The 12,122-nt window shown below is 40.7% G+C and overlaps 1 protein-coding gene across 2 annotated transcripts in view; it reads right to left on the bottom strand.

The window, feature by feature from the left end:
• The window catches only part of SPATA13 (spermatogenesis associated 13), a 158,990-nt gene extending 147,157 nt beyond the window's left edge, over positions 1-11,833 (bottom strand). The window contains exon 1 of one of the 2 annotated variants that reach the window (XM_013188183.3): positions 11,798-11,833. In XM_013188183.3, coding sequence (XP_013043637.3) covers positions 11,798-11,824 — 27 coding nt within the window. In that variant the 5' untranslated portion in view covers positions 11,825-11,833. Of the gene's footprint in view, positions 1-2,361; positions 2,646-11,797 lie in introns of those variants that run through there. The other variant, XM_013188182.3, reaches the window with a different exon arrangement.
• Between the last annotated feature and the right edge of the window lie 289 nt (positions 11,834-12,122).

The following is a 12,122-nucleotide window of genomic DNA, read 5'->3' as shown; positions in this document are numbered from 1 at the left end:
AGCCCCATCCCCTCCTCCAGGCTTCAGAACAAAGATGCTTGCGGTTTATTATAAAGATGCTTCTTCCTTTGGTTTTCAAGCACTGGTGCCTACTTGAAAAGGCACGTTCAACTCCGAGCCCTTTGCACTTGTCAGCACCCTTTTCAGCTGTCACCTCCTTCTAAGTCTTCCTGTACTCATGCCCTCCCCCACTTCTAATTAAACTAGTTTTTACAAAACAATATTTTGACAAAAGCAATGAGCTTTATGCACTACAGACCGTGAAATGCCTGGAGCAGGAGTCTTGTCTTTCTCCCACAGTTTCTGAAATATCATAAAAATGATTATTATACATATAATTAGAGTAGGCTTGAGCCTTAATATTTTTTCACCAATATTTCTAACTAGAAATTAATTTCTGATAGAAATAAAAAGTGCATAGTGTGGGGCAGAAAGATAGTAATTTGGGACAAAACTTGCACCATTCTTCCTGTCCATGTCTCTGTCCTCCCTCCTCCAGCAGTGATGTGACCTCTTTCAGCTTCAAAGGATTTAAATTAACTTGCAGTACCAATGCTGTTCTAGCTGATATAAGGACATAAGCAAGGCAGGGTTGTAGGGAAACAGTGTCTTTCATCAGCCTCCCACTGTGAAAATAGAAGGCTTGTGTGCCTGAATCCTTGTCGGATTTTTCCTACTGTAAGAGTTGGTCAATAAAAATATTACCTCCCTCCACAAAGACTTTTTAAAATTAACTTTAAATTTATTGGATTTTGTGTGTGTGTGTGTGTGCATTTTGTTGTTGTTGATTGATTGTTTTTGCTTGTAAGCTTTACTCCAGAGCCATCTCTTCTGTTGGCTTGGCATCCCATTTTGGAATATATTCCATATAATTGTGCCTACTTTTTAATATATTTTTACTTCCAGGTAGGTACATCACAGCATGGTACGATCCAGTCTCCTTTTCCATTGCAATTCCTTCCCCTACATGCTTTGTAGCCTAAAGGCAGAGTTACAAGTCCTCACAACTCTGATATGAAGGCAGAAAAATCTAATATACCATTAGCAAATGTAGGTAAGGCCTATGTATTTTTTTGAAATTAACCTTTCATTACCATTTAGTGAACACTCACTTTGGGAAGATAAGATTTCCTAATAAGTAGGGAATCTGAAGTAATACCACTGTAAACTCCCACACAGAAAGAAAACATCCAATATAATTTATTTCATGTGAATTTTACTCCAAACACTCTTTGCCCCAGCAGCTGATTTTTATTTAGGATTTATTCTACAAATGGTACAGATCTGGGCTGGGGCCACACCGTACCAGGCACTTTAAAGGACTTGCAGTAACACCTTCTGGGCAGTGTCTACCTCACAAGCCAAGAGAAAAGACAGGTCACAGACTGAGAAAGGGATACAGCAGAGATATATGACAACTACTTATGCAGCACAATGAATCATGCAGAGCTGAAGGAAGAGCAGCTACCCTGCTCTGTCACACTATCTAGTTACTCATAACTGGCACACATCTTAAATACATAATAACAGATGGAGGTGAGGTTCCTACAGTCGCTGCTCTGTAAGCAATTGACTCTAAAATGAAGTTTTTAAAGCAGCACTTCAGAAGATAGTGAGTGGGTGTATTACCACACTGCACTACAGTGAAAGCACGCACTCACTGATAAAGAAAGGAAAGGCAACGATGTTAGTCCCATCTCATCCTGACAATGCTGGTCTCTTCAAGATGAGATTGGAACATGTGTCTCAAAGAAATGAAGATCTGATCTGAATCTCTGAATGGAAGAAACAGCTGACCTGCAAAGCAGCTCTGGCTTCTGCCAAATTTTATTACAATCACATGCCAGGTAAATTGTGTGTCTAGTTTTTTGTTTGTTTGTTTGCTTGCTTCAAGTCATTTATTATAGGGTTGCAAATTTTTTCTAAGTTATTGTATCTTGATGAAGTTGACAAATCCTTGTAATCCCTATGGTATCTAGGAAGCTTGAAATATTTCCCCAAAACACTGCCCCGTCCTTACAGAAATTAATGGCTTGTGTTTATATACCTCTCAGCATTTGCTGTCGATATAAATACAGTAGCATTTCCAGACTAGAATGAGCAAAGTGGCTGTGCATTTGGCTATTTTAAAGTCAAACAATAGAAGCTTTAAAAAGCAACTAGTAATCTCTTCTCTAAAACCAGATCCATTTAGTCTGTCTAGTTCCAACCAGTGGTGCATACGCCATTTTGCAGTGCAGTTCCCCTAAAAGGTTATTACCCCCTTAAAATTTTGTAAACATGTCTTACAGTTGGGAAAACACTTAAAATACTAATTTCCTGTGCCACCAGCTTCTTTACATGATGCATATCTGAGCTTACCTTCCATGTGACGGAGGGGCAGGCTGCCAAGGTGAAGGTAACTTTCTCTGTCACCACATTGAAGGTGACCCGAAACATGGTTTGTATTCCAGTAGCCTCGGACCCGGGGCAGAAATCTTCAGCAATGGCCACACTGCTCACTTGTGTCCATGCTGCCAGTCTCCTGTCACGCTGCGCTATACGTTCAGCAAACCCATAATGTTATGATCAAAGCTGAAGCCTGAAACAGCTGTAAGGGTCCAGCTTTTCCCAGCAGCCTTGCTCCTGTGTGTCAGGACTAATCAGATTAGCTGGTCTTACTTGTCTGAGTTGGGACTAACAGGTTAGCAGAACAGTTTGGGTGGGGGAAGGGAGCAGAAAATAAATCAAATTAGGGCATTTAGTAAGCAGCTGAGATTTCCTTCCTGCTTGCCTTTGTCTCTTTACAAGGCTCACACAGAGCCAGGACAATGCACCACAAAAAATGCAGCTTTGTTTTAGAGCAGCTCTTTGTATAGGAGAATTTCCCTAACTTTGCCTTGATTTGATTCATTTTTGGTTGCCAGTGATCACCAAGAGGAGAGCTCTCACACAGTGGCCTGGATGTTGTGCAGATAAACAAGCCTCAGACAGAAAAGGCGAGTATTGTGCTTTTTTCGTCCCACACTACCCGAGAAGGCAACACGCGGGCTGTGCCAAGAGATCAGTCACACGACCTGCTCTGCACAATGCTGGATAACGGTGGTCACAGATGGTCAAATCTGAAGACTAGGGCAAAAGGGTCAGAGGGACAGGACAGGAGAGGAAAATGGACCAAGTCATGAACCTCAACCACTTTGGAGTAACTTTCCATCTCTTTGAGTAAGGCAGATTTACCCTAAAGGGAAGGAAAATTAAAAAGGAGAAAGAAAAAAGGCAAATCAAGTAGTGCAGCAGCCTCCTTCCCACCATTAGAACTGGATGACTAGATGCATGAGCTCTGATGATGACATGACATGGGAGACACTGCACATGGAAGATGCTTCCCTGGTGAACACAACCAGTGCAGTCAGCTCTGCCTGATACCATCACACAATATTACTAGCATGCAAACAACAGACTTATTTTGGGAAACATCTCTCACCTGTACTTATCCTTCCAAGAAATAAGTCTATAGTTCAAGCTAGTCACCCAATTTCCTCTCTTGCCAATGGAATAAGATAGATCAGGTCAACTGGCCTCTGCAACTGCTTCTTTCTCACCACTTACTGAAGAGAGGAAGCCTATACACTGACATTTCAGAAAGCTGATATGACATGAGATTAATACTTCCCTTGAAAACTTCTATTAAGTCTTCGGACTGAGTTCAAAGATGTGTTTTCTTTCCTCTATTTGCTCCGTGGGTCTGGTCTGTGACTCTAGGCAGATGTTTGCTGTAGAATGAAAAGGCCATCAGAATGTCCTGAATTCTACTAATTAGTAACTGTTCCATGAGTAACACATTTATGGTGTTGGAAAGAGGCCATTCTGAGGACCTTTTATTCTTACAGGTGAATACCGACTCGTATAATTGTACTGACACTGGACAGAATAGACATGCTACAGCTCTACAGAGGGAATAGTGACTTGACAATCTGACCTCGTAAGAATTCATTTATTCTAATAATGTAATTCTTGTGGCCCAGAAGAAGCCACAGAGCAAGCAAAAGCTAAGGAATGTCCCAAATTTTTGATGATGTCATATGGGTGGATTGCTGTACTTCAGTGCCTGCACTGGCAGAAGTGAAGCCCACAGTGTTTAAAGGGCACAGAAGCCCCATCACAAGGCTATTATTCAAAATCCTAAAATAAATAAATAAATAATCACAAACAAAACCCCCAAAACCCAACATGAGTCAAATGACAAAGGAGAACTTTGTAGGAAGCCCACTGTGAACACTGCCGTACAGATCTCGCATCTCACCTTTAAAGAACAGAATGACGTCTTGTCATGTAAGTCACAGCTGAATAGGCAGACAAATATTCTGTTTGCTGGTATTAGGTAGTAGGTTTTTTTATTATTATTATTTTCATAAAGAGAAAATAAGATTCAGCTCCGTGTAAATAATACACCAATAGTAACATACTTAAGGATTTCTGAAGAGACTCATGCACAGTAAAATGTGCTTCTTTCCTCTCATCAGCTGACTTCCTTTGGTCTGCTTTCATTTACCTAGCCATGTAGTTTCTCTTAGCACTATTCAAGTACCAGTCGATGAAGTGGAGGCAAAATAACATAAAGTATCTGCTTGCTTTAATTTTATAAAAGCTATGGTTTTTCTTTTCTTTAAAGGGCTGGTTTACTGAGAATCTGAAATAGAAAGTTTCCTTTGTGAGAAAGACAAGCTTGTAAACTGTCTTCCAAGTGCCAGCAATGCCGTTGTTCCTGTGATTTATGGTTGTCACAGGCAGTCAGGCTCAGGTCGAGACAGGTCCTCTGGTAATTTGTGCCACACTGATAGAGAGCTCTGGGGATGAAAAGCTGTATCATGAAGACAAGCGAGTTTTAGGCCGATATGGTCTCAGTGCCCCCTGTGCTACTGAGCACAGAGCGTGGTGCTTGTTCCTATTTTTAATCAACAGTCTCATGACTCGAGAAAATTACAATAACTTGGGTTCAAGGTCATTACAGATGCTTAGATTGCTGTAACTAATTTCCACTTCCAAGAAACAGAGCAGAGGGCATGTTAAACTGTTTTTGGAAAAAAAAAAAAAAGTTTCTGTGAGATGCTGCTACAAACAAAAAATCAAATGCATTTATACTTATATAATGCTTTGTACAAATTACTCCTGGGAGTAGTCCCATTGCATACATAATTAAGAAGGACTTGATTCATAATAAAACAACAAATGTATTTTATTATGGATCTGATAAATTCAGAAAGAAATGTCTTTGAGATTTAACACATTGCTTATTGCACCTGTTCTTTGTAATCATTTTCCAACTACCTTACATTGGGTCTCAGCCCTACTGATTAAAACTGAGACAGGGACACCTGCAGTTTCCATCTTCGCACAGCAAAGTACCTAGCACAAGATCCTCGTCTCTAACAGGGGCTGGACATTATCACGGTAAGAAAAAATGAGTAAAGAGCTCAGCATATGAAACCTCCAAACTCGATGTTCAGCCAACACAATATGCCTTTTTCTCCTCTCCATGTTATCTTTTAGCTTCTCCCTTCTCCTTTGTCTCCTCGTGCTCTGTGATATATATCAGCTTTTCATGTCTTGTTACCGTTCATACTGTAAGCTCCTCAGGGCAACGTTTGATTTATTCTATGTACAGCCCCAAACTTATGCCTGAGTACTAGCAAGGTCTCTGGAGCACCAGTGCATTATAAATTAAGACGTTCAGCATATTAAGACAAGCCTCAACTACTACCTTCAAGTGTTTAGAGAAGTTATTCCTCAGACACGTTTTCTCCTCCTGTTAATCCAAAGACATGCATAATAAATTTGTTTAAAACAAATACTCTTAATATGCTGAATACATTGACTTAGCAAATTGCACAGAAGATCACAACTGGGAGCTTAGTGACAAACACTGCTTTATGGCATACTCAGAAATAGACTCTGCCGATTGTTACTTTCCTTTCCCTAAAACACCTAGAATCACAGAGTCACTAAGGTTGGAAAAGACCTCCAAGATCATCTGGTCCAACCACCCCCCTACCACCGATGTCACCCCCTAAACCATGTCCCCAAGCACCACGTCCAACCTTTCCTTGAAGACCCCCAGGGACGGTGTCGCCACCACCTCCCTGGGCAACCCGTCCCAGTGCCTGACTGCTCCTTCTGAGAAGAAATGTCTCCTCATTTCCAACCTAAACCTCCCCTGGTGCAACTTGAGGCCATTCCCTCTAGTCCTATCACTAGTTATCTGTGAGAAGAGGCTGACCCCCAGCTCCCCACACCTTCCTTTCAGGTAGCTGTAGAGAGCAATAAGGTCTCCCCTGAGCCTCTTCTATATGTTAGCATGCACCCTGCTCTTTGATAGCACCCCACACTGTTCTTCCTTCCCAAAGAAACGATCAGATCCAGAAGCATACCCCAACATGACAACAACTGTAGACATAAGTCCCGAGATCTGTCCAAAGAACCAGACTTCCTATCCGTCCTAGCATACATGAAATGTTAACTGAGACAGTTATTTTGTGCTAGTACCTGTTCCTCCCATAGACAAATATGGTTTCACTCTGTGAAATTTATGTAGCATTGCATCTTGCTAGTGTGTTACAGACCAGCAGCATTTCCTCCAGGGCCAACGTTATAAAAGCACAACAAGCTGTGAATGGCAGTGGACGGACTTAACCGAGGTCCTGTCCCTAAGGCTTATTCAAACACACACTAACACAGAATGTGCCACCCACAAGCCACCACCAATACATTTTCAGGCTGCTGTCAGATGAAAGAAAGTGTAAAACGAAGACAGGCAGAAGCAACGCAATCTGCCCTCCGTTGGCATAACATTTTCTGGTCAAAAATGAAGCACAAAGTTCATAGAGAGAAGGCCACTTACGAATCCCAGTACCCCATTTTATGAATCTGATCATGAGACACCTGTACTGGACTAACAACAAATAATTGCACATTTTCATATCAACTCAGAAAACACATAATAACAGTTGTTTGGTGCATTTTAATTGCCAGCAAGCTGTGGTAAGTGGAACTTCAGGTTTCATTTATCCTTGCAGATGCTGCCATTAGCCCTCCCAAGTGTTTTGCAGGTCTTTTAGCCTAACATCTTCCAGCTGACCTAATGGAAAAGGGCAACTTTGACACTCCCTATGCTTTGAAAATACCTAGTTAAGCCTGTCTCAATGAATTATGCATCTCTTTAGATTTGGTTAGTATTCACTAGTATATGTTCAAGGAATGATGCCTGAAATCTCTCCCTGAAGCGTCTTAAACCCTGTGAAGTCAGTTTTGCTTACTACAAGACAGCAGACCAGAAAATGATGCAGACTCTAAAAGAGAACTTCCGCTGTGTCTCAGAGCAGGACATTGCAAGGGAGACTGCATGCCTGCTCCATTATCCTACTGCTTGCACTGCTGTACGAGGAATTTCTGCTTTGAAAGAAAGCCTTTCTGAATTCAATAGCTCCTTCTGGTGGTCTGAAAGAAAATGCTTGATTACAGTTGGCTCACGGTAATGCAGCATTAGTGCACAATTCATTCAGTAATCATATGTAACAGCAACAACTAGAAGTTATGGTGTGAGTAAAATGACCATTAAAGTTATGATTCAATAAATATGCCATGCCAACTATATTTACATTGCTCTCATAAAGGAGACAAGGTTTCTAGAATATCCTCTTTTTCTCCCATTCCACCACAATATTGCTGTGAATTTTCTTTCTTTTTGTAAGTAAGAAAATATGAAGAAAGGTGATGAGATGAAAAGTGTCAAAAATTCTGAACTGCTGGTCCAGCAAATTGAAGAGAAGTCCTTAAGGAAGTTTTTGGCAAGGCACATCTCAGAGCAAGTGATTCTGATTTTGAGGACGTGATTAACATATAAGAGAGGGATTTGATCCAAACCTCGCTGAAGACAGAGGGACTTCCTCTAGTAATGTGAGTGTGCTTTTGGTCAGACTCAAAGACACCACCTTTGAGGAGGAAAAACACATTACAAAATCTCTTAGCATCAGACCTTCTGAGATGCCAAAGAGCTTTCGTTTTCTTGTTTTTACCCTCAGATTGTCCAACGTTAAGACAGATACTATTCCCATTTTAGGCTCACCCCTTAAGAGTAACAACCACAGAGCTCTTAGCATGCGTTCTGTCCTTGTCATTCTCACTAACATCACGTCATTCCCCAGCTACCCAAACAAAACATCGCTTTGGGAGTTATGGGCAGCAGTCCCTCATCACATTTCTAAATGATGCATTGCTTTTTATTAACAAAATTTCCTGTCAGGGCTCTACAGATGCTCTTCCTATCTGACAGTCCTTTTAAGATTTATCTGTTGAGATGTTCATGGCTGCTGTCAGAGGGCTCCAGAGAAGATCTTTCACATCACACCCCTAGCTGGGCAGTGTGATAACTGCTCAGCTGGATCCCAGGTACCTAAGATTATGCTTAAGTGAAGCACCGAATAGACCTTCAAGTTAAATCAGCAAGATAAATATTATTTAAAAATATAAATGAGTCGTGCTCTGCCCAAACTTTCACCAGATTTTGATTGGCAAAACCCAAGATTATACAAAACTAATGAATGAGACAGATGTTTAAATTAACTGCAAAAGCCACAGCACATATCTTTATAAATACAACTCCTCTTAAAATATTTGCAATCTAGATATTTTTTGAAAGCTAATACAGCATAAATTAAAGTGAAATCTGTTGTTTTTTTCAAAAGAATAAAACAAAAAAAAATCTGTTGAAAAAACAGCACTAAGAGCACAAAAAAAAAAAAACACCACCACCACCACCAAAACAAACATACAAAAAAAAAAAACACCAAAGCAGACTAAACAATAGTTCAATTTTTTCTATTCTACATCTTTCCTGTCAACAGCCTTGACTGATATTAGTATGAATTTTAGGACATGGCCTAGGTGGTACCATGACTGTGGTACCAAAGGAAACCTTATCAGAGATAAAAAGGGATTATGACAACTTGATGTTAGTGTTTGGCCTGGAGCTCACTCAGAATACTGGGAGAAAATCAGTTTGGGGTTGACTGCTGATTCTCCTCTGCCATGTGGTTCAAATTCTTTCTAGATGTCAGTTATTCACTACATGTCCAAAGGGTGTTCCACGTTACACGAGAAAGCAGTGAGATTAATCCTGAGTTGGGGGAGCTTGCAAGAAATAAACAGAGAATTCACTCTGAGAGAGAAATGTTATTTCTTATTTCTTGGTCATTTCTCAACCCAGTGCAGAACAGATTTCTTCCATCCTGCTTCACCTTTCCTGTACCCTTTTTTTTTTTTTTTTTTTTTTGGCTAATGCAAACTGGGCCACCTCTCCAGGCTTAGTTTATACCCCTAAGCTAATTTCCCTTGGGTCTCATCATTCTTGTTCTGTTGCCTGTTTCTTCCAACATCCCCTTTCCGTGTCCTTGCACATGTTCCTCTTGCTGTTGCAGAAGAGGTCTCCTCTTCCACTGTTCTTATGAGCCAGAAAAGCTCGTGTCTGTCAGCTCAATTCAGCTTTCATCCTCCTCAGAAAGCATTTTCTGCCTTGTGTCTCTTGCCATCTCTGCAGCGATTACGTAAGCCCTCTCACTGTGTACAGGAAGGCAGAGATTGACTTAAAGATGATGTCCCAAATTCTGCTGTGCCATGCACGTGTACACGTGCTATTTTCATCCCCACTGTGCAGCTCAGCTGGCAGTGACAGACTCACAAGCCAGAAGCATAAATACAACATTTATGATCCTCCAGTACTCTGCTGCTGTTAACATTTGCTCTCACCTAGTCTTCATGGCAGTTTTCTCCCATATACATTTATCTCCTGTGTTGCATAATTCCATATACATTAATACCTTCTCTAGTGCTCCCTCCAGGGCACAAATCTCACACATACCACTACTATATGAAGGAAAATCACACACTCGTATTCAGAGGTCTCAGGCAGAATACAGACACAACTCTCATGGCTTACTGTTTAGCCAAATTAGTTTTGGAGGACCTTACTCTGCCCTCTTACACAAAGAAAACTACTGAGCTGCTGAAGGGAAGAATTCCTGTTGCAGGACCTAACTCTGTGAGAACATTCCTGGTACATTCGCTTCTTGCAGAAGACAGTGAAACTATTTTGTACATCTGCAGAATGCGAGAGACATCCCTTTCTCTCCTCCATCCATGTTTCTCTCCAGCAGGACATTTTGTCCTGCTCTTTCCCAGAACTTATGTTTATGTCCTCATTCCAACCACATGATGTCTATTGTGCTACCAACCACTGTGCTCTTTGTCTTCCTTACAGGAGGCAGTCTTAAGAAGGAAATGTAATGGAAAGATTTATTATAATCCTATAGAAACAGAGAGCCAAACCCCCATACTTGCTTCTCAGCTTGAGCCTTTCCCTGCATGACTTAAATTGGACTGATTTATCTCGTTCCCGAATATATAATTCCTAAAAGACTGGTGCAAGGATGCTGACAGCAGCTTGGCAGTCTGTGGTCTGCTCTGAGTCAGATCAGGAGTTTCACCCGCTGGTGCCCACTATTGTCATTTTCCCAGAAATTTTCACACCTCCATTTCTTTGCAAAGCCAAAACAGCTGCACTATGACTCGCTGCTCTGCCATCAGCTGGTAAGAATAGCCTGTTTGTCTTCATGTCAATAGACAATTCCTGAAACCTCCTTGTCAAGAGAACAAAGCACTATAATCAGGACCACAAGCCAGCCTTGAAAACTTGCAAGCTTTGCTCACGAGGCGGTGAGCAGCAGAGAATGGAGAACTGCCTCAGAGAGGGCCAGGCCCTGAGTGCCACTGCTCCTGGCAGCCTCCACCTGCAGGATGGACAAACAACTGATAAACAGCCCCGACATTTCAAAGCCATGACAGCCTGGGTCTCTTTACCAATGTAGGACAGCAGTATGTTGGTAGCAATGAGCTCTGCGCAGCCACTTCTTTGAGTGTTTCAAGCGTTGACTACAATATTCATTTCTAATGAACTCTGAAATTTAACTACCTTTACAAACGTGACTATCTGAACATAGGTAATCTACCTAAATGATGAACTTTCTTTACATGAAGAGTTACTATTTGCTCATTAAAAAAAAAAAAACGACAAACAACATCCCATATAAATAGATGTATTTACAAACCTAGAGCTCAAAAAGCAAGTGTTGACTATGGGATTTTGAAGCATTCTTGCTTCGGTTTGGTTTGTTAGTTTGTTATTATGCAAATTTATTCATTCAGAAAAAGTCATCTGAAAAAGCCTAAAACCACTTGGATTGCCCCACAGCTTTCTGATAATTTAGATCACTGTGTAAACCTACAGTTTTGAAGTGTAAGAAACATCTTTTCACTTCCTGACTAACTGATCTGCATAGGATTCATTTTTAAAGTTGCTGAATTATGATAACAAGATCACAATAACTAAAAGAGCTTTGGGAGCAAGAGGATCGAGTTGGGAGTTAGCTCTGCAGTCCCTCTGAGTGCAAAGGTTCATGTTTCCTCTTGAGCTACTCTAAGCGAGCAATACAAATCCTTAGAGCTCACATTAATTCAAGCCTGACTGACAACCTACCATTCAGAGAAACCATCTCAGATTTCTGCAATTAGCATGTGCTCTAAAATTTCTCTTTCTGTAGTCTTTGTCTCTAATTTACATTTTGAAAAGGCTCTTGAGAATGAAGATGCCAAGACTGAGCAAATTCACTGCACTTTAGATGCATTCTGCATATCTCCAAGTGCAATAAAAGTGTGTTTCTATTAAAATCAATAGGATAAGTATCACATGGGAAAAAACTGTTCTTACCAAGTCAGGAGAACTGACGGCTTTCATAGTGAAACTCTGGAAAGAGACAAAAAAAAACTATTCAATCCACTGAAATACAGAGACAGTGTATTAAGTAATGCAGAAAGTCCCAGACTGCACTTGCTAATCCCTGAAAATCTCTTCATGGCCTTAATAGCAGCTTTTTATATGGAAAACTGTATATACAAGATGTCTATACACAACTTAATCACAGAAAAAAAAAAAAAAGAGAGAAAGGAAAGATATATTAGTCATATATTAGTCATCCCATCTGCTTCAGTGACTGATTTTTCTCTTTGACAAGGCTTGCTTCAGAAGACACAAG

Source organism: Anser cygnoides, chromosome 1 (assembly GCF_040182565.1).
Source record: "Anser cygnoides isolate HZ-2024a breed goose chromosome 1, Taihu_goose_T2T_genome, whole genome shotgun sequence".
NCBI classification, from domain to species: domain Eukaryota; kingdom Metazoa; phylum Chordata; class Aves; order Anseriformes; family Anatidae; genus Anser; species Anser cygnoides.
The sequence above is the reverse complement of the archived record's forward strand: the minus strand, read 5'-3'. Positions and strand labels throughout refer to the sequence as shown.